The sequence below is a fragment of the Etheostoma cragini genome, chromosome 19 (assembly GCF_013103735.1).
Source record: "Etheostoma cragini isolate CJK2018 chromosome 19, CSU_Ecrag_1.0, whole genome shotgun sequence".
NCBI lineage: Eukaryota > Metazoa > Chordata > Actinopteri > Perciformes > Percidae > Etheostoma > Etheostoma cragini.
Window position 1 is genome coordinate 16,605,529 of NC_048425.1, and position 22,691 is coordinate 16,628,219.

Consider the following 22,691-nt stretch of genomic DNA (forward strand, 5'->3'; position numbering starts at 1 on the left):
TATTCCTCCAACGCTACAGGAGACGCTGTGTGTTTTCCTCCGACACGCTGTATTAACGTTACTGTTTTAAATGCTTTCCAGGTTAGTGGGGATGCACACCGCTCAAAACCAACATTAAAAACATAGTAATCTTCCCTCAGCGTTTAGATTTGTTGATAAACCGTGTGTAGAATGAACGGTGACGTTAAATCATCTGTTTCAGGTAACAGTACCTTTGATTTGTTGGATTGTTCCAAGGTAACCGTAACGTTAGCGGATAAGCCCATTGTTATTGTTCATATTTATGAAACGTTACTATTGATGTTCAAACAGGCCTGTGTATGTTTTGAGAAACATCTTTATAAGCTTTTTTTGTTTTTGTTATTTATAATATTATTATTTATAATTATTATAATTATTTTATTGCCATAACCTGTTTTCCCTGATTTCATACGTACAGAAGTTTAGTTTGATAAATTAACTTAACTTAAAATTTACTAGATGTGTGTGAATTTCCCAAACCAGGAGAAATGTATATAGTTTTATTTTATAGGCATCGATTATCTGTTAAAAAATGTTCTATGTTCTATTCAAAATGTACTATTAAAAAAAACTAAAAAACATATATGTTATATTTGTGTGTGGAGAAAGAGGATAGAAAATATGAAATCGGAATCAGCTAAAATTGTTATCAGCAGTGAAAAATCGGAATCGGCCTAGAAAGTTGTAATCAGTGCATATCTATTTTAGAAGAGTTCTATATTTGGTACTAGTCATACTTTGGTGTACAGTTTGGAGTAAAAGAAAACTGCACTGTATTAAATTTGACTTTTTGTCAAAAATTGTGTAACTTTCATGAGTGCAGGATAGGAACAATAAAGACAAAGGAAAAAAAGACAAATAGAATGTACCTGTCTCCACGTCTTCCCGCAGTCTGAAGTTATGTACATCTCTTCCTTATACTCTACTAGTTTGGAGCCAAGGTTACCTGAGGGAGAGATGAAGAATTTTAAAATCAGACAGGGAGTCTCGTATGAGGCATGCAACAACACGAATTAAACTAGTACTTCAAGCAGTTTTGATGGGGTCCCAGCCTCCCCGGTGCAAATGACGCGAGTCGCCCCTGACGATCCCTGGGGAGCAAGCAAAAGCGGAACATAAAGCAAAACCTAAAGCGGAACGGTGGGGAGGCAACCGTCAGTAAATATTGAGAGGTGTGAGCTGCAAAGTCTGTGGTACATTGCCATTAACGTTGATTGAGCAAAAGAAAACTTGTATACGTTGATGATAGCACCCCCTAACGGCCAATCTTCACCCAATGTGTTATAGAGCCTCAGAGTGGCATGTTGAACAAGCATCACAAGTTTCATTTTGATAGAAATTACTATGGCAGAGAAAGTGCAATTGCAAATGTGCCATTTACATCCAAGGAGTTAAGACAAAACGTTGATTGTAATGCCCTCCTAATGGTCGATCTTTGCCTCATTTGGTACTAAGCATTGAGGTGGGATGTTGAATAATAACAGGTTTTGCTCTGATATCTATTCATTTGGCCAAGATATGCCAAAATTAGTTTTTTGTGACTAGCTACAAAAATTTGTTAATTTTGAAACGTTAAACTATGCACACTGTGCAATTTAGCACAGTTTACAATTCTTTTGATCAGGTCCATCTGGAGATGCTACATACCAGGTTTGGTGCAGATTGGTTGCATAGCCTAGAAAGAATTGGTTGAAAAAAATTGGTTTTGCACATTGCACCATACTATGAAAAAGCTTCTTAGTAGAAATGGGTGTGGCATGTATCACTACATTCAGCTCTATTCAACGAACACGGATGTAAGGTTTTCTAATATGTAATGTGGGAGTTGACAAAGCCGTACCCCACTGTTGGCGTGGCCTCAGGAGTGGCCATACGTGGTACCCTCAAAATTTAGTAAAAATTTGATGAAAAATTTGTAACTCCTCGTCTGTGTATTCAGGCTCAAAAAGATATGGTTCTTGATCATGGTTTGAAACTAAGTACAAATTCTCTGACAATTCTCAAAGTCAGCCATGATCACATTGGTTTTGTTGCCGGAAGTAATTGTGTTTTCTGGTGTTGCACTAATCACTCTTTCTTTAACTGTCTATGGTATCACTCGGCCCAAGTAGCAGTGCTTTGCCTTTCTGAGAATATAGTTCCCAGTTAGTATGCGGTTACAATATGGCTGTATCTCATGTAACCTTGTTATTTGTACACGCTGTGACTATACACATCATAACGTTTAAACACCAACAAACAACGTTGGCGTTATTTTGTCACTTATTAGGAGCAATAGGCTAGATGGAACAAGTTACCTGCAGGATCTTTGCTAGCAGGGGCAATAGGGCGATATGGGTGACGCATTGCCAAACGGGACAAAACAAAAGGAAAGGATTTTTTTTTCTATCACGGCAAGTTGTTTTCAGTGATCCAATCTAGAGAAGATCTGCCACTAGATGTCCAATCGGGCTAAAGTCGTGCTATGTCGCGGTTGAAAATTGCCCCAGAAGTCTCTCATAGATTCATGTAAAATCTATTTTTTTCACATCTCTTTTTAAAAATGTGTCCCGTTTAGCTATTTTACATTGGATTAATTTAAGTACGGAATAAGTGGAATAATTGTGGAGCCATGTCTTTTTTTTCTTATGAAGGCTGAATGTAAATTCCTTACAAAGCTTTCCATCTGTAAATTATGTAGCTAGAGGCGAAATATTTCTGTCTCTTAAGGTATCCATTGAATCGGTCACCTTAATCATCAGAAAAATAGCCCCCCCTGAGAATTCTTTCAGGAGCCGCCACTGTTTGCAAGGCTAAGCTAATGCTGGTGGCCTCAGACAGAGTTACAGCACACTCGGAAATTAGAAGGGTATGTATCAATTTATCTAACGCTGGGGTTGTTGTGAATAAGCTAAAGTCCCTATAAGTCAGCATGTTCCTTTAAGCAATTTACCAAATGGAAAGAATGGGGGAAAGGGTGGCTTTTATTTGTTGGCAGCAGCTTTGCGGAATTGTTGGCGGCAGCTTGGTAAAACAAAAAGCTGCAAGACAAACGCAGATGTTGAGTGTTGTTACACTTCCTTGATGTTTGGCTGTGTTAGCAAAACCGACTCACTAGTTTTTGATGAGTTTAATTTAATTTAATCATTAATGCAATCATAACTGTAGTGGCGAGATGTTGTTAGATTGAACAAACAAACTAAAGATTCAATGTACAACAGCCACTGAGGCAGCAAAGGAATGAATCTTACGCAGAGATAAAAACTTTCATTGTCCAGGCACAGATGGCCTTCTGTGAGGTTTATTCATCCAATTTCTTGGTACACAAACATTTCACGTGAATGATTAATGGCGTCTCTAGGCTCTGGTAAAAAACCATCAGCCCTCCCCGGTGTCTACTTCCCACATACCTGTTCACCTCTATTTGTAGACTACACCTGGTGGCTAAGGCTGCCTGGTACCTTCAAAACAAAAGCACTAAAATTAACCCAAATAAAATACTAATGATAAACTAATTTATGTAGCTGTATGATTCAAGGAAAATTGAAATAAAATAAATAAAATAATTAACCATTATATTTAACAAAATAATGAATAGCTCCAACAATAACAAATGCACAAGGTTAGTATTAAAGCCCTTCCAGATGGTTCTTGTAAATTTTGGGCTACTGTCAGGTCTGTAGTTGAGATACACCTCATGGATTGTGGGTAACTTTAGCTTCTGTGTTGGTGTAAGCCATGCTGCTGTATGCTGACTAATAAACGGTTAATAATCTGTCGAAGTCCGGGTTATCAATGTTATATCTATTAACATGAAAGAGTAAAGAACATAACAAAAAGTGGCGACAGGGAACCCTGGACTGATCCTTGCTGTCAGCGATGGAGGAGTTTTATTCTGCTTTTCTCTGCCGACGCACACTGTCCAGGTAATAGTTGTTGGACATGGACGTTTTCAATGTGTTTGCTAAGCTGTACGTACTGTGGGAGCCGGAAAACAAAACATAGCAGCCTGCGGTAAAAAGTTGAGACCCAGTTAATCCGATGTCAGTCAGCGATGGCCAAGTATGTGACAGGTGTCATGTCTGTTTTGAGGTGGAGATAGAGTCCAGTGCAGTAAATGTGAAACTACTACTACCACAAGAAAATTTTAAAAAGCAATGTGGGTAAAAAGAAACAAGCACCAAACTGCACAGTAGTTTGTGTCCAGCTAAACATTTGCCAAACAACAAAGCACATTTGATCTGTCTCTTATCTTTCTCTCTTGCTTTGTGAAATAATACTGCATTCAAGTGCTGTCAGGAAAGCCAGTACAGTAACATTACTCCCTTTTCCATGGAAGATTAATCACCTTAGATATGATTGCCATTTCATTGTTTACAAAAAGAGAGAGGAGGGAGGGAAAGCCTGCATAAGGCAGAGGCAGTAATACAGTATGTTGAGAATAATAATACTTTGTTGACCTTTTTACTGTGAATTTGTTAGGCACCATTCAATTAAAATGTGACTGAACTAAAATATGACTGGAATGACTGACAATATTTATTTAGGAATGAAAATCTTTTGTTTCTATGTTCATTAAATGAAACATGAAAATGTAAAATAAACTTTGATTACAGTATATATTTAGTTCTTTTCATTAATTTGGTAGCTACTGTATACTAGATAGGCTAATTCAGATAAGAGTTACAGCATTCTACTGGTGGAAGTGTGCAGTCACAATCTGGCCTTCAGGTAATGAGGATAAAATATTTGTGTGCCTCTTTATAACAAATGTTGCCCATCCCTGAGTTAAGGTTAGTTCATGTTAAAAAGGGTTAGGTGAAGGAGAGAAACTGGAATGCAGGGCGGAATGTTAACGCCCAACCTGGTTCCTTCCTAGCTAACCCTACGGTGTCCCCATCGCTATAAATTATGAGAAGTTAGTGTCTACTTTTCTGAGTGTGATGTGTCCAAAAACTTTTAACTTGTTAAGCAATCTACTACACCCAGCAAAGCCAGGGAATAAAAATCTACAAAGAAATTGTGGACACTGACAAAACATTTTTCCTCCAAGCCCCTGTTGATTGTAGAATGATTCAAGTTCAACAAACAGATTCATACAGAGGGTGAGTTGGTAAGTGGGTTTGTTGCATCATTACGCAAGTTATGGAAGCACTGCGAATGGGATGTTATTTTGGGTCTCTGATGCTTCCACACGCATACAAAACTATCCATGCTGTTCTGAGTTAGATACAGGTTTCTGAATGTCCCCTGCCTTCAGTCTCTGGGTGAGCTGTTCAAAATCTGCACGGCTTTCTACATCACTAGCTGAGATGAGATGAGGTGGCTAGCATGCTGGCTCGTTCTCAATGGCAAAACACTGCTCTAACACACACTAGTTCACCATAATCTACAGAAGAACTACTTACATGTCCCTGTTCTGCAGGTATTCAACAAGTCTATACCATTCAGTAGTTCATCCAAATGTACTCCTCTTTCTGGTAGAGTCACTATTTCAATGGCTGTGAATCTAAATGATGAGATGTATTGTTTATAATCATTAAATTGTACTACAATTGGGTGTTCTCTGTCATTCCTCCCTAATTTAACTCTAGCATTTGCTCATTAGCGGGCATGATTTTTTACCAAAAGGGGATTTTATCATGTATTTGACATGAGGAGTATTACATGTGATCAGGGGCGATTCTAGGATCAGACTTTAGGGGGGGTTCAGCCCCTAATGACAATGTGGCATTGATACAGTGCCCTGCAAAAGTTTTAACCCCCGTGCTACTGTAAATCAGTAATTTCATTACCCGATAATCTGTGAGCTAGTACTTAACAACAACATTAGGTAATGTTTGACACTATTAACACTATGATGGAACTAACCCTGACACTTCACAAGTCATGGTAATAACGTGGCAACATTCAGCCATTTTTGTTGCTTACATTTCAATTTGGGGTCCAAATTCTTCTCTGAGGACCACAAATGTTAAACTTTACAACCGCACTCCTGCTCTCCCTCTGACAGATTAGATAGAGACTCAGCCAAAGGACAAGGCACAACCACCCCTGATTTGCAAAACTGTGTTTCTGTTAAACCTTTCCTTGACTTGGTTACAGGCACATAGCATCGTGACAGCGACGCTGGATATTAAACCTGTTGCAAGCCCCCTGAACCATTAATTGTTTGTCCTCTGTCTATAGCAGACAAGTTTCCAAACTCTAAACTGAAGCACTAAAATTGATTTTGGTCTTGAGCCCAACTAAAAAGGGTCTGAAATCGTCAATGCATATTGTGTTATCTTTTATCAGGTACTTTTCTTTGGTATGTGAATGAATGAATTGGCTGTATTTTACCAAGTTGTTAGATTGAGCACATCCTCTGCTTTTATAGCATCCTCTCAGAAGAGTTTTTAACCTTGGTGTACTTTTTTTCCTCTCCATTTTAATATCTGCATGCACAAGGCTATCTCTGAGATTGTGTCCTCTACAGTGAGCTATTAGGGGTGGATCTCTAAGATCCTTGGATATTGCAGTATCTGATGTCAATATATGCATGTTTTTATTACAATGGAACACAGTAAATAGCAATGCCAAATCATAAGCCTCCGGCACACAATTTGCTGGAAAAAAAACTAATATCCCTCGATTTGCCAGTAAAATCCTCTGTGGAATACCAAATGCATCTCAGTCTGAAGAATTTACTTTTTGGTAGGCTTTGTTTCCTGGGATCAAAGGTGGTAACTGTTTGCAAGTAATAAGGTGTTTCTGTCTGTATCTTCCTGTATAGCGTGTTGCATAATGTACCAGACTTCTCAATCCACAAATAAAGGAAATTAACTTTGTCTACAGCAGATTCCATAGTAAACTATAAAAAGGGGTCTTTCTCATTGAGAAGTCTTGTTAACTCTGCTAATTCATCCTTTTTACCCTTAAATAGACAAAAGATGTCATTTATCAGTACCATTACACAATCTTATCAATAAATGAATTCTCTGCAGGGCTGTTAATCATTTTTTCTTCAAAATTACCCACATATGGATTTGCATAATTTGGAGCTATCGTACTTCCTTTTGCACAACCACTAACCTGGAGATGGTAAGCCTTTTCAAATTTAAAGTAGTTCAGTGTTGGCACAAATTCAGCTATGTTTTTAAGGAATTCATTAGGTGGTTTGACGATTTGCTCTTAAAGGTGCAATATGTAATACTGACAGCTAGGGTTTAAAATATATATAATATTAAAGTACAAAATACTGGAGAGATGTGTGTCCCCCCCCCCGACTCAAAGTTTGCAGAGGTTGCCAGGTCCACAACAAGCAAGCAACAATCATCAACAATGTTGCTAGATGCTTGTCTCACATAGCATCTACTTTGGCGGTAGCTCAAACTCCATGTTTCTCAGCGACAGCCCAGAAACCTGACTGATCTTGAGAAGATCTGTGTGGAGGAGTGGGTCAAAATCCCTTCTGCAGTGTGTGCAAACCTGGTGTAAAACTACAGGAAACGTTTGACCTCTGTAATTGCAAACAAAGGCTAATGTACCAAATATTACCACTGATTTTCTCAGGTGTTCAAATACTTATTTGCAGCTGTATCATACAAATAATTAGTTAAAAAATCATACATTGCGATTTCTGGATTTTTTTTTTTTAGATTATGTCTCTCACAGTGGACATGCATCTACGATGACAATTTCAGACCCCTCGATGATTTCTAAGTTGGAGAACTTGCAAAATAGCAGGGTGTTCAAATTCTTATTTCCCTCACTGTATCTAGAATTATGGCAACAATCGAAAAACACACTGCAAACTCACGGTCCTCTCTTCCCAATTTACAGCCTCCCTGTAGCCAGGACCAGTCAGGATCCCTTTACTGGCTGTGTCTCAATTGCTTTTGCAAGAAACCAACTCAGGTACTCTAGCTGTATAATTCTGTGAGTGACATAAAATGCCCATCCACTGTAGCCTTGATAAATTAGCCTGAAGATAATGCTCACCTGAAGGAAGGAAATCATGTAGCCAACTTGCCGTCCTTTTGGGCTCTAAGCTGTTTCCATCTTTCAAATCCATCTCCAATATTTACCCGGGGTATGTTAAGTCACTGTTCATGCAACGGTTTGAAACATGCCGTTTTTTACGTTCCACTGTATCTCTGTTGATCCTGTTTGTTTGGTTGCTGCTTTCATGCTTTCACGTTACTGCTGTAGCATGCTTTGTTTACATTTTACAGGTATATCTGGCAACCAGGCCTGTCTATCAAACTGATAATTACACACAGGTCAAAACACCAACAAAAATTCTGTCACAGAACAGATATTTCAATAGGACAAAATTCTAGCATTAGCATTGATGTCAGAAAAAAATAGTATTTCAACTTTAAAAGTTTCCTCATTATCTGATGACACATTGGAGTAATTTTCTGATTCATTACAGTTAATATATTACATGTACTGTAAACATTACATACACACTCTTCTTTTGGAAACTCAGCGTGGGGTCTTTACCAATTTTCGTGTAGAATACATCAGTCCCAATTTGTCTCTTGAGAGTCCTGAAATACAAAGGAGCCCCCCTTATTGGTTTCACAACTATACTAACATCAGGACTATGTCAAGTTTATGGAGGAAATGCTACAGAACGGTTAAACAGAAATTCTTCCAATGGAATGCATCAACAGAAACTGTTGCATAACATGGTGCTTCCAGCACCATGGGGACTACAACCCCAAAAAACTAACAAGATAAGAGTTGTGTCTGCTTATGCAGCCTAATTTCAAGGAATGTCCTTGAACTCACAGTTCATACAGGCACCAGACCTCACAAGTTACATCATATGTGTGCTCCTGAGGTTTAGACAGGAACCAGTTGCTTTCATATCTGATATTGAAAGCATGTTTCATCAAGTTCCAGCTGAAGCTCGCAAATTGCTGCAATATCTGTGATGGCCACAAGGGGGGACCTCCGACCAAAGATGAGGGATCACAGAATTGTCATTCTGTGTTCTCTTATTTGGTGTAACATCATCACCATGTTGTACTACCTAAGAGCTCAGGAGGTGTGCTGAGGACAATCTAGCAGACTTCAACCCAGAAAAAACTAGCACAGTGATACTAAATGTTTATGTTGATGAGTGGGAAGAACAAGTATTTGATACACTGCCGATTTTGCAGGTTTTCCTACATACAAAGCATGTAGAGGTCTGCAATTTTTTTATTAATCACAGGTACACTTCAACCGTGAGAGACAGAATCTAAAAAAAAATTGTATGTATTGTATTTTAAATAATTAATTTGTATTTTATTTGTTTACATTTTATTTATGACATAAGTATTTCATCACCTACCAACCAGTAAGAATTCCGGCTATCACAGACCTGTTAGTTTTTCTTTAAGAAGCCCTCCTGTTCTCCACTAATTACCTGTATTGTCTGCACCTATTTGAAGTTGTTACCTGTATAAAAGACAGATCAGATCAGCTCCGGCACTGTTCCAACAAGCTATGGATCAAATCCTAAGCAGGATGAAGGGAGTGTGGTGCTACCTAGATGATTTCCTGTGAGATGGAGCAGATGATGAAGAGCAGGTGCACAACTTGGATGCAACTCTTCAGAGACTTGAAGAATATAGCGTCTGGATGGAAAAAAAAATTTAAGGGGTCTATGGAATCCTTGGGTGTGAACAAAGAGATTATAGAGATGGCTAAAGTTGTTTGTATTGTCACAAGGTTTGAAACAATCCACCAATAGCTCCTCTTCATCCCTGGGAATTTACACAAGAGCCGTGGCATCGTGTGCTATCATGAGGTCAACCACCACAGAGAAGACAATAGAGAAGTCAAGAGGAGGAGTGCAATACATTAATTCAGCTCCATACCATCCTGCAACAAATGGCTTTGCAGAAAGGTTTGCCAAGACAATGAAATGAGTTGAAAACATCACAAGGAAAAAGGAACACTGCATCAGAGACTGCACACATTTCTGCTAAACTCCTGCAACAGTCCACATGCAACAAAAAAGATCTCCTGCCAGTCTGATGTTTAAAAGTGATCTGACCACCACTTTCGATGTCTTGATACCATCAGCAGTAAAGGACACTGTTCAAAAGTAGCAGAATCAGCACCAGAAACAAGCTCTCCATGTTAGAACAAAAAGACTGATGTTCCTGCAGACCGCCGAAGACCGAACAGAGAGCGGCGGCCTCCTGCACACCTGAATAATAAGGTTTAATAGTCAACGGGGCAGAATAATACCTATGGGCACAGACAGGGGCTCGAGGTAATCTACCCTCAACCGTAAGGAAGCATAGAGAAACAAACAGTTGAGAACATTTTTAATAAAATGTGTTATAACGAGAGCTAATAATTTAATCAGTTGTTATTTCCAAAGGACATCTATTGTAAGACGGGAGGAAATTTCGTGTATTTTGGACTAATGTCAGTGCCGTCGTAGTTCTGGTTATCATAGTTATATCTAGTAACATGAAAGAGTGAAGTCCTTTGGATAAGACTAAAGTTATATGTATGTGCTGTCTAGGTGAATCGAGTTACCCCCGGAGTAAGTTATTTTTGCTCTGGAGACTCACCAGCACCCATGATGAGACCTGGAGCAGAGTCTTTGGTGTGAACAGTCCCGGACACATAGGGGTTGTCTGCCCAGCGTAGGTGGAGATGGAGGTGACAGTGCGGCTGCAGAACGCAAACAAATAGAGACATTTTCATTTGTGGATAAAAGTATCATTCTCCGCTGTTCCACCCTCTAATTGATTGCTCTACAGTGGATTTGTAACAATGGCATTTAATACAAGAAAATAATATCACTTCAGTGAAATGGTGGGTTTACCGAAGACACTCACTCACAATGAGTCTTACCACACAGATATCTTATAATCCTGCTGCAAATACAGCTCAGCATTGGGAGTCATTGATCCTAATCACAATAAACTTGGGAAAAGATCTTTAATGGAAGCTAATTCATTTGAAATGAGAACATGAGATTGGACTTCTGTCAGAAACAGAGCTGCTCTAAATCTTGTTGGTTTATTCTCAATAGGCTGAGCTGGAGACAGTCCATTCTACAAAGTCCAGAACATTTTTGTCACAAAAAAATTACAATTACACTGAAGGATGCTGATAATTTTGTATTGATCCGTAAGGACATTTGTTTCTAATAATTTATCAGAGAACCATTGTCGCAATGACACTTGTTATTAAAGGACAATAAGTAAATATGTTTGGTCTAAAGTACGTTTGAGCCACAAGATCCTTTTTGCAGCAACCAATTCAAGTCCAATTAAAGTCATCTCCCAATGTCCCTTCTATAGACATTTTATTGAGACCCTTTGTGCCAATGGAGCTTAATTAATTGACATATATTTACTTTATCATAGAATGCCTGCACTCTTTGTTGGTTATCAGCGTAAGTTGTTTTGAAAAAAGAATACATTTAGGGCACCAATTCAATACAGAACAGCTGATTTTATGTCTTTGCTGCAAAGAAATTAATTGATATACTACCACAATTTGCCTCTCAATATATATGTCAGTAATTCCCTGGACATGCATTGTGCACATTGTAGTTGCCTCCATTTTCTTCCTGATGGGATCTATAGTCCTTTTTGCCTGTAGTATGGTAAAACCAATAGATTTATATTCTCGGGTTTCAGATTAAGATTTGTTGGATACAGGTGCATCAAAATCATCTTAGGTTCAAGTGGAATGTTTATAGACAAGAAGAACATACTTTTATTTAACCTTTTCCCTCCAGACTGTTTTACTTTTGAAATGAGGGATTCATTTACCTAAGAATATAAACTACTAAATTAGAAAAAGCATAAATAAATGAAATAAAGGCATGAATAAAAACTAACAGAATTCACACGTTAATGGCAAACAATGAATAAAGCAAACTATTAATCCAGAATCAGACAAACAACAGCAGTGTCACCTGAAGGCCCTAGTTGCTATATCTTCCATTCAACCCAGAGCATCAACCAGATCACAGGCAAAGGAAACTTGTGATCTACTCTGAGGTGGATGTGAAGGTAGACACAGGTAGTTATTCCCTCAGCATGGCATGGCTGTTTCTGTCCCTCTCTGCAGTAGAAGGTGAGTTTTGCGTGGCAGAGGATTACTGCGTGTTGTGCCCAGGGCTTGATATTCCCTCCCATCACATTTATTGACCTTACAGTTACTGTGAACTAAACTTCCTTATTTTGATGTTAACATTTTAGTCTCACTAATCTAAATCTCCCATAATTGAAATATAGAGACATTCAGCTGCAAGTTTTTTTTGATAGTTCACATTTAGTTTCCGGCTTTGTCTAGCTCCCCTCTCCTCAACAAGAGCAAAAGCAGAGGGGCAACCATCGGATGTCAGGCTTTATCCTAGAAATGTACCGTACTTCCGTTAATCCAGACTACAGCATGTCAGAGTTGAACAAGGCAAGCCAATTGTATGACTGGTATTAATATTATGTTCCTACCCAGACAATTAACGACAGAAATGAAATAGATGCAGGCCTATATCCTCAACCCAAATAAACAAAACAACAAATTTTGGCAAATACACTTGCTTTATTGCCAAAAGCTACATTAGAAAATTGATACTATTCTCATATCTGTCCGATAATAATGTGGCTTCAGGCAGCAGCTAGTTAGCTCAGCTTAGTAAAAAGAAACTGCTAACCTGGTTCTAGCAAAAGGTAACAAAATCCTATTGCCAGCACCTCTAAAGCTAACCAACAGATTACATCCAATTTGTACAATGTGAAATATGGCAAGTTGAGTTTGCATTTTACAGGGGGTGTATGTATTCTCAGAAAGACCAAAAGGGTATTTCCCAAAATGTCAAACGTTATGTTTAATCACACAGAAATTCTACTCACGTTTACTTTAAATAACATTTTTAAATTATTTTAAAGATTTAATTTTTGCTTGCATGGCAGTCCATCAAGCTAAAGCCATTCCTTATTTTATCTCAGGTAAATTACGGATTACAGAGCGCACCTGATTAAAAGCTGCACGCTCTAATTTTGTAAAGAAAAGCAATTTTGTGCTTGTACCTAATTTGAAGCCGCAGGTGTCCCACGATGTAATTTGAGAAATTTGAACAGAAAGATATTACATGTGAGGTTTTTTTAATTTAATTTAATCTGAATGATAACATAAACAACTACATATTGCAAAGGCTTTTTTTTAACAGTGCCTGTAACACGACTACTTTTAAATATACGTACGTATCGGTAACACACAAATTATGTTGCATATGCTTTTTTACTGAACAATGTACAAACAACATTCCAATATCTCCTAACAACTGCTAAAAAATATGAACAGTGGGGCTTGAAAGTTCGAGCACCCCAGGTAAAAAAATTGTATTAGTGTGCATAAAGAAGCCAAGAAAAGACGGAAAAAAATCTCCATAAGGCATCAAATGACAGATTATACATTTGTATAATATGTCACAAAAATGTAGATTTTATTTCCATCATTTACACTTTTAAAATAATAGAAAAACTCAAAAATGTCGTCCGCAAAAAAACTCGTGAAATGTCACCTGTGCCACTGGCTGCAATACAACCCCAAATGCTGATTGACAACCCCAGGCTTAACAGTTGGACAGAGGTTCTTTTCATTACATTCTGTGCCCTTTCTTCTCCAAACCTACCTTTGCTCATTCCGGCCAAAAAGTTCTATTTTAACCTCACTGGTCCACAGAACTTGATCCAACAATGAATCAGGCTTGTCTATATGTTCATTTGCAAACTTCAAACGCTGATTTTTGTGGTGAGGACGTAGAAGAGGTTTTCTTCTGATGACTCTTCCATGAAGACCATATTTGTACAAGTACTTCTTCATAGTGGAATGTTGTACCACAACTCCATTGTCTGCCAAGTCTTTCTGGATGGATCGTGCAGTCAAACGTAGGTTTTGACTTGCGTTTTTCACAATCCTGTGAGCTGTTCTTTTCTGATATTTTTCTTGGTCTTCCAGATCTTGCTTTAACTTCCACTGTTCCTGATGACTGCCATTTCTTAATTACATTCCGAACAGAGGATATTGGCATCTGCAAACGCTTTGCTATCTTCTTATAGCCTTCTCCTATGAATCGCCCCTTGGAGACAAATAACTTGAACTTCTCCTGCTTTGTGAGCGTGAACTATTTTCAGTTTCCTAGACAACTGCTTAGAAGAAGCCATGGTGCTGATTGTTGGGGCCATGTCAGATGACTCTGGGCATTTAAAACCTTAAGATTGACATCACCTGGCTTTTTTAGAAGATGACTGAGAACAATCCATGACGCTGTCAGGTCTCTGCTTTCCAAAGGGAGTGGTGCATGCTATAAACTCTGCAGGATTTCAAAACTTTTGCAGATGCCATCTTTTTGTTTTCTGTTATTTCGAAATGAAGAAAATAAAATCTAACTTTTTGTGACATATTATACGAATGTCTAATCTGTCATCTGATGCCTTTTGGAGATTTTGTTCATCTTTTCTTGGCTTCTTTATGCAAATTAATAAAAAAAATTACCTGGGGTGCTCAAACTTTCAAGCCCCACTGTTCATATTTTTAGCAGTTGTTAGGAGATATTGGAATGTTGTTTGTGCATTGTTCAGTAAAAAAGCACATGCAACATAATTTGTGTGTTACCCAAACTTTCGAACCCCACTGTACCGGTATATACTGCAGCCTACTAGGAAAAGTCATTGATTGTCTTCTTCATCTTCCTCCTGTGCACTTAAACCATTAAAGTTCTCTTCTTCAGTGTTCAAATTTAACAGCCTCAGCATCATGTGAAAAAATCCCCCTGGTTGCTTGGCGTAGCACTCTCTTAATTCAATTCAATTTTATTTATAGTATCCATTCATAACAAAAGTTATCTCGAGACACAGAAAGAGGTCTAGACCATACTCCAGATATTACAAGGACCCAACAGTTCTAGTAGTTTCCTCCAGAGCAAGCAACAGTGGCGAGGAAAAACTTCCTTTTAGGCAGAAACCTCGGACAGACCCAGGCTCTTGGTAGGCGGTGTCTGACGGGCCGGTTGGGGTTTAGAATGAAGAGCGGAAATAACAAAAATAGAAAAAATAGTAGTTTGTAGAAGTAGTTTGTAGTAGTTCATGGCATAGCAGGGCACTGTGGGCATTACAAGGCATTCTCTCAACCAATCCTTCATCAGGCTCTCCATCATTCAACCCTTCTTATTGACTTTCACCATGATGTCTTTTGGGAATTTATCCTTTGGCATTGTCAGCCGCTTAAAAATCACCATCGGTGGAAGCTTTAGTCTGGATGCTGTACAGCTCAGAACACAAGTAAAATGCGTTCTCTCATGGCCCCTTGTTTTCCCCCTTTGTTTGAATGTGCGGAAGTTAGCAAGTTTTTCCCTCGTAGTCGGGAGGGAGCTGCTGACACAGAGTTGTGCGTGCCCTAATGGACAGGCCTTTTCGTCTCATAAATCTAAAACACCAAGGCTGGCCCAACTGTAAAATCTTTGATTTTCATTTCAGTGGCGATTGCTTTAGCCTTCATTGGACCTCTGTAAACTACTCATCAATTTTCTTGGACTGTTATGAGGCAAAATGTTTTTGGCGGCATGAAAAAAACAAACATGCATAGGTCGCACCGTAGTACAGGCCACAGTGTTCAAAGTGTGGGAAAAAAAGTAGCAGCTTATGGTCCGGAATTTACGGAAGATTTGAAAAAAGAAAAGTAACTTTGAGCGGTGAACTTACCGCTTTGCAGCTGATTGGCTTGCCATTCATGTCAGTGGTAGGTGGGGCTAAGGGCTCCCAGTTTTGTCCTTTGTTATAGGTGATGAGAGTTGTCACTTTGCCATCAATCTTCTGATTGGCCAGGAAAACTCCTCTGATTCCACGCACCTGGTAAACAAAGTAGATTTACAACAGCTGGAGTTAACTTTGCAAAAAACTATCTGAACTTATGCTCCTCTCCTTGTGTGTGTGTGCGTGTAGACAATTCAGCAGTAAGCCAAACTCAATACAAATTAATAGGGAGTTAAGATATAACATCCAGGCTCCTGGTAATTTATTTGGCATCAACATACAGTAGGATAGGAGTTAAACTGTAGAATACAAAGAAAAACACACAAAAGTATGCACTATAGTATGAACTCCACATAACTACTATGCATCTGTTGTATAGTAATTAAAGTGTACATTATACATGGCATGCGGTTAAGCCCCCCCAATCCATTGGGCTAGAATGCTAGAGTGACAAATTTGATTCCCATTGGTTTAGAGAACTGCCACTTTGCTGCCTGTTCTGCCAATCACTGCCTTTCCATTTGGTAAATGGATATACAGTGGTGTGAAAAAGTGTTTGCCCCCTTCCTCACTTCCTGTTCCTTTGCATGTTTGTCACACTTAAGTGTTTCGGAACATCAAACCAATTTAAACAATAGTCAAGGACAACACAAGTAAACACAAAATGCAATTTGTAAATGAAGGTGTTTATTATTAAAAGGTGAAAAAAAATCAAAACCATCATGGCCCTGTGTGAAAAAGTGATTGCCCCCTAAACCTAATAACTGGTTGGGCCACCCTTAGCAGCTACAACTGCAACCAAGTGTTTGCGATAACGTGCAATGAGGCTTTTACAGCGTCCTGGAGGAATTTTGGCCCACTCATCTTTGCAGAATTGTCCTAATTCAGTTACATTAGAGGGTTTTCAAGCATGAACGGCCTTTTTAAGGTCATACCACAACATCTCAATAGGATTCAGGTCAGGACTTTGGCTAGGCCACTCCAAAGTCTTCATTTTGTTTTTCTTCAGCCATTTGGTGGTGGACTTGCTGGTGTGTTTAGGATCATTGTCCTGCTGCAGAACCCAAGTTCGTTTCAGCTTGAGTACACAAACAGAAGGTCGGACATTCTCCTTCAGGATCTCTTGGTAGACAGCAAGCAGAATTCATAGTTCCTTTTATCACGGCAAGTCTTCCAGGTCCCGAAGCAGCAAAACAGCCCCAGACCATAACACTACCACCACCATAATTTACTGTTGGTATAATGTTCTTTTTATGAAATGCAGTGTTCCTTCTACGCCAGATATACTTGGACACACATCTTCCAAAGATTTCCACTTTTGTCTCATCGGTCCATAGAATGTTGTCCCAAAAGTCTTGGGGATCATCAAGATGTGTGTTGGAGAAATTGAGACGAGCTTTGATGTTCTTTTTGCTCTGTTTTCTCCTTGGAACTCTGCCATGGAGGCCATTTTTGCCCAGTCTTTTCCTGATGGTGGAGGCATGAACGCTGACCTTAACTGAGGCAAGTGAGGCCTGCAGTTCTTTGGACGTTGTTGTGGGGTCTTTTGTGACCTCTTGGATGAGTCGTCGCTGCGCTCTTGGGGTAATTTTGGGCGGCCGGCCACTCCTGGGAAGGTTCACCACTGTTCCATGTCTTCGCCATGTGTGGATAATGGCTCTCACTGTGGTTCGCTGGATTCCCAAAGCTTTGGAAATGGCTTTATAACCCTTTAGAGACTGTTAGATCTCAATTACTTTCTTTCTCAATTGTTCCTGAATTTCTTTGGGTCTCGCCATGATGTGTAGCTTTTAAGGATCTTCTGGTGGACCTTACTGTGTCAAGCAGCTCCTATTTAAGTGATGCCTTGATTGTGAACGGGTGTGGCAATAATCAGGCCTGGGTGTGGCTAGAGAAATTGAACTCACGTGTGGACAACCACAGTTATAGTATGTTTTAACAAGGGGGGCGATCACTTTTTCACAGAGGGCCATGATGGTTAGGATTTTTTTTCACCTTTAATAATAAAAACCTTCCTTTACAAATTGCATTTTGTGGTAACTTGTGTTGTCCTCGACTATTGTTTAAATTGGTTTGATGTTCCGAAACACTTAAGTGTGTCAAACATGCAAAGGAACAGGAAATGAGGAAGGGGGCAAACACTTTTTCACACCACTTTATACTTTAAACACACACTGTATGGCAACTGTGTACTTTTTGAAATGTTAAGCCCAGTTTAGAATTGAAACATATTGAACTTACTGTAGAGCAGTTGTTGCTGTGAGAAATAAATTGTGTATTGCACTTCATTCTATATTTCCAAGCAGATTTTCAAGGCTTTGCTCTGATTAAATCCCCTTGGTCTCCCCCCCCCCTTACTGATCATTGGTGCCCCTTGTGCTACCCCGATAATAAATCCTGCATTCGCCCCTGGCAATAAAGAAGGGTAAAGGGGCTACGGGAAGAAAGTGGAGGGAGGGCAATGCCTGAAGCATGTGGCAAGGTCAAATAACTATGGCAGATTAGAGGCCCACCCCCCCTCCTCCTTGTCAATTGCAGATGCGTCTATAGCAGTGTTTCTCAACCTTTTTTTTAACAAACACCCCCTGACCTCTTCATGATTCTCTTAACCCCCCCCCAAAAAAGAGTAAACATTATTACACACATTTGTTTGCTCTAGCTGTCTGTATGGGGTCTTGCTGATTACTGTATGTTGTTGATTACTTTCTGTACAGTTTAACCTGTACTAATGTCTTTTGCTGTTTCCAAAGGATTAAGGTGGATTAACACTGGCACATTTACACAAAAAAGAATTGTTTTGTCCACTGTCATGGTTCCATACAGCTGGATGCTTAATGGATATTAATCCATTAAGCAATCCATTAATTAATTGACTTAATGCCAATATGGGTTTTGTTTATAGGCGTTGCTATGGAGATCATTTGCCGGTGGCAAGCAACAATAAAATGAAATCATGATTGTATTGGTCTCTGACCAGTCTGCCATTAATATCATCTGGGAATATAGCCGCATTGTCCCACTTAATCTCCGGAGAGTCCTTTATAAACCTAAAGCCGTACAGACCACGGACGCCGCACTGCTCATCTCTACTTTTACAGAGAGAGTGGACACTGATGCGAGGCACAGGTCTGCCGGCAGGCAGCGGCCACTAACGGGCGGCCGCACGCCAAGCAGCGGCAACTGGGCAGGGGCCGCACGCCAGGCAGCCTCGACACACTACCGGCCCACTAGGAAAAGTCTCCCAATTGCCACTCCGCATCTGGTTTCCAGTTCAACCATTTCTAGTCATCTAAATAGCGGCAATAGTAGGGTTTAAATCAAACTTGTGACAACAATAGTGACAAGTAATGCATGTTAATAAAAATAACGGAATACGGAATAACTGCTGAACACATTTATGTCGGATCAGAAAGATAGTTGATTAACACGAGACGGCAGGATTAATCTTAGCCTGGGGGTTAGCCTGCTCTGGATGGATCTCCATGGTTACTTGGCTGGGTTTAATTCAACCTGGTTTCGTGCAACCAAGTCAAAGCTACATTCATCCAGGATAACTTGAATATCCCGGCTTAATCCCTTATCCTGGTTTTGTGAAACAGGCCCCTGCTACTCTTTGTTGTCCCTAGAGCACAGCTAAAAAAAATGCGGGAGATCAAGCATTTTCAGTTGTTGCCCCAAGGCTGTGGAAGGAATATTCTTCACAAGGTAAAAAGCTTACATTTAGACCGTGCTTAGATTAAACCAGACTTCTTCAACCCAACTTACCTTAAGTATGTCGATGAGGACATTCTCCTCTGGCTGTTTGGTGCTGCGCACATTTTCCAGGACGATTGAGTAGTAGACACCCTGAGGGTCAGACTGGTACAGGTTAAATGTGTCTGACTGGTACCACTCCTGGAGTGCGAGGAAGACCTGGTTATCATCTGTACTCACTATCTGAACATCCTGGGGACAAATATGAAGGGAGGAAAGAGAAGGAGAAGTGAGGGTCAAAAGGGACACTCAGTATTTTCTATATCAGTGCTTTCGGGAATTAAAGAACAAAACAAAGAATATTAATTGTGAAAACAGAGAGAACTAAAAGACAAAACATGAGTGCTATACAGACCAACAGTTGTTTACATACATAGCCCAGTGAAGAAGTAAGCATTTGTTGTAAAAAGATAGAGGTAACATATGTAGCACGGTATGTAATGCAGACACTTAGAGTAGCTTTTAGGACATGGGGTTGAAAAGTGTGATGTGAAACAACAGAAGATGCTAAATTAATCATTTCTGGTTATGGTTAAGGTTTAAAGCTGCACACACTTGCTCACGTCATTACCACATTTTAACTTACTGCATTTATAGTTACTTAAAAATATCTAAAAAAATATTTTGGTTTAGAATTTCTTTATTAGCACCCAGGTGCACCATTTTAGATAAAGCGCACACATTTAGTTTAGTTTAAATACCCAAAATCACATACTGTACTAACTGATTTGGCTAAAATGTAGCATATAGTATTCAGAATGTAAACAAAAACTAAATTTAGTGTATGCCAACAATACCAGGATGGCATACTGATTTGGAAAAAATCTCCAGTATGCATTAAAGCAGTCTACCTGGTTTACTGTATCCGTATTTAACTATGCAAAGTGCTGGAACGTTTACGACAAATGTGGCTTTTTGTGACAAGTGGAAGCATTTTACAATTTCGGTCTGCTATTTCATCACTAAATTCACTTCTGAGAATCTTTTACACGAGAAATCAACTGTGTAGGTAAAATATGGGCAATTTTACAAAAATGGCAAATCATACATTTGCTTCAGCATTTCCAGAGTTGAGAAGCTCCACAAACTGACAAAACAGGTTGCTGGCTGGCCAGCTGGTCATTCACTCTTCATGACACATGCCAAAACTAATACTTTTTTGACATAAGAAGGGGTTTTAAGAAAGTGCCTGAATTATGTAATGAAAGCTTGCATACATTCATTCCAGTTTTTTTTTTAAATAGATAAAACTAACACCTTCTCCTTACAACATGAGTAAGACTTGGGTACAGAAAGGTGTCTTGCTCATTTCATTGAAAACACCAGATTTCCCCTGGCAATCAGCTATGACATAATAGAATCTTAAGTATGCTCATTCTCTCTTAGCAGCATTGAGCTCATTTCTTTTCACACTAACAGAACGCAATAATCATGAAAATCCTCATCACGCCTCTTGTACTTTATTCACACTGAATTCTGTAGAGAAGTCTTTGATATAGTAAGTCCAGATATTTTACCTTTCCAAAAGACTTCCCTGGCTTCTAGATTACTTCAGTGTTCCTTAACATACCCTTGAGGCTATTATCTATTTATCATAAGCATGTTTCCAAATTGCCTTCTTGTTAAAGCTGGAATATCGCTGGTCAGTGGTTAAAAAAAAAAATTGATAATGATCTGATATAGTGCTGTGAAAAAGTGAACAAAGAGAAATCTTTTGCATTATTCCTTTTTTGGAACACACTGTTTGCACTTGTAATTTGCTACTACCTGGACATCCTGGCATGTCAGTCTGACACTGAAAGCCATACAGGTTTTCACCTTTTATCTTCACCAAGGACTTTTTGTAATAACAGAAATAACAATAGTGAAACACTATTTTTTTCAACATAAAATGAAGCCAGACTTCAGACTGTACATGGATGCAACACAACAAGCGTCTGACCGCTACAGAAACCTAAACTTGTGCATGTTAAATTTGGAATCGATGATCAGATTTGAAACCAAATGGTACCAACGATTCCAATAAAAAAAACTGCTGATGATTGAAGACTTGGCATGTGCTGTATGCTATTAAGGATGCAGAGTAATAAATAACCGCTCAGTTGTGGATTTATCCTTTTGAGACTATTGTGCACATTCTGAAAAGACTGGCTTAATAACAAAACTTCTGGAAGGCCAACAATCACACATGCTAAACAATCAGATCGATGCTAGCTTAAAGCAATGTAGACAAATTGTACATAACCTAAAATGATTTATGGATTAATAATTATGGATTTATTGTACAAAGACACTAGCTCCAGGTTAGATTAAAAAGCGTCTGCAAGGCCTCCAATCATACAGAAGAGCTTTTTAAACCAGCGCATCTATCGGCTTCAAAACCCCAAAAAGTAAGTTACTAAACTATGTTGATCTGGAGATATTGAATATGAACATACAAGAAATAATGTTATGTCATATATGACATTGTCTGCTGCAGAGGGTTAATGTGTGAATTAAGTCGTTAGCATTTCTCAACAAGTTGACAGGCATATGATGTGCATTATATGGCATCAGTGCGTGTTGGCTTTGTTGATTACATTCTTCTTGACACTATACTTATACACTGGAGTGTCTTTCTCTTTCAAGAACTACCGCTTGAGATGAAACATTCTAGGTGGCTCACTGGAGCTGACTGTACATTGTTGTTGTATAGTGTTTCTTGGTTAACAGAAATACAGGATGAAAGCAGAGCAAAAAAGGACACTTATTAACAGTAATTTCACAAGCTGTGTGTGTGTGTGTGTGTGTGTGTGTGTATGTGGTTAATAACTCGGGTCAGGTCTCGTAGGACAGAGACAAACAGCATTCTCTGATGGCCTCTGCATTTTTCATATTACAGCCTTCAATTATTCACAGAGGAACAACATAGTGCTGGAAACAGTCCATCTTTAACTGATTCACATACACTTTCAACTCCTCTACTCTATTCGTCTCTCACTCCATCCATCTTTTCCTTCTCAATTTCTCACCACGGTCACCTCTCTTCTCCCCCCTATGTGTTGCTCAACCTAAAAGCTTTACAAGGTGTGACCTATCTGCTCACCCAAGCAAGAGGACATACAGTGGGTACGGAAAGTATTCAGACCCCTTTAAATTTTTCACTCTTTGTTTCATTGCAGCCATTTTCCA

General features: G+C 39.1%; 1 protein-coding gene across 5 annotated transcripts in view; it reads right to left on the reverse strand.

Annotated features, from left to right (window-relative positions):
- sorcs2 (sortilin-related VPS10 domain containing receptor 2) overlaps positions 1-22,691 on the reverse strand; it is a 356,230-nt gene that overhangs the window by 44,481 nt on the left and 289,058 nt on the right. For all 5 annotated transcript variants that reach the window (XM_034901195.1, XM_034901192.1, XM_034901194.1 and 2 more), the window contains exons 9-12: positions 19,533-19,712; positions 15,717-15,863; positions 10,566-10,668; positions 891-967 (exon numbers count right to left, since the gene is read on the reverse strand). In XM_034901195.1, coding sequence (XP_034757086.1) covers positions 891-967; positions 10,566-10,668; positions 15,717-15,863; positions 19,533-19,712 — 507 coding nt within the window. The remainder of the gene's footprint in view (positions 1-890; positions 968-10,565; positions 10,669-15,716; positions 15,864-19,532; positions 19,713-22,691) is intronic.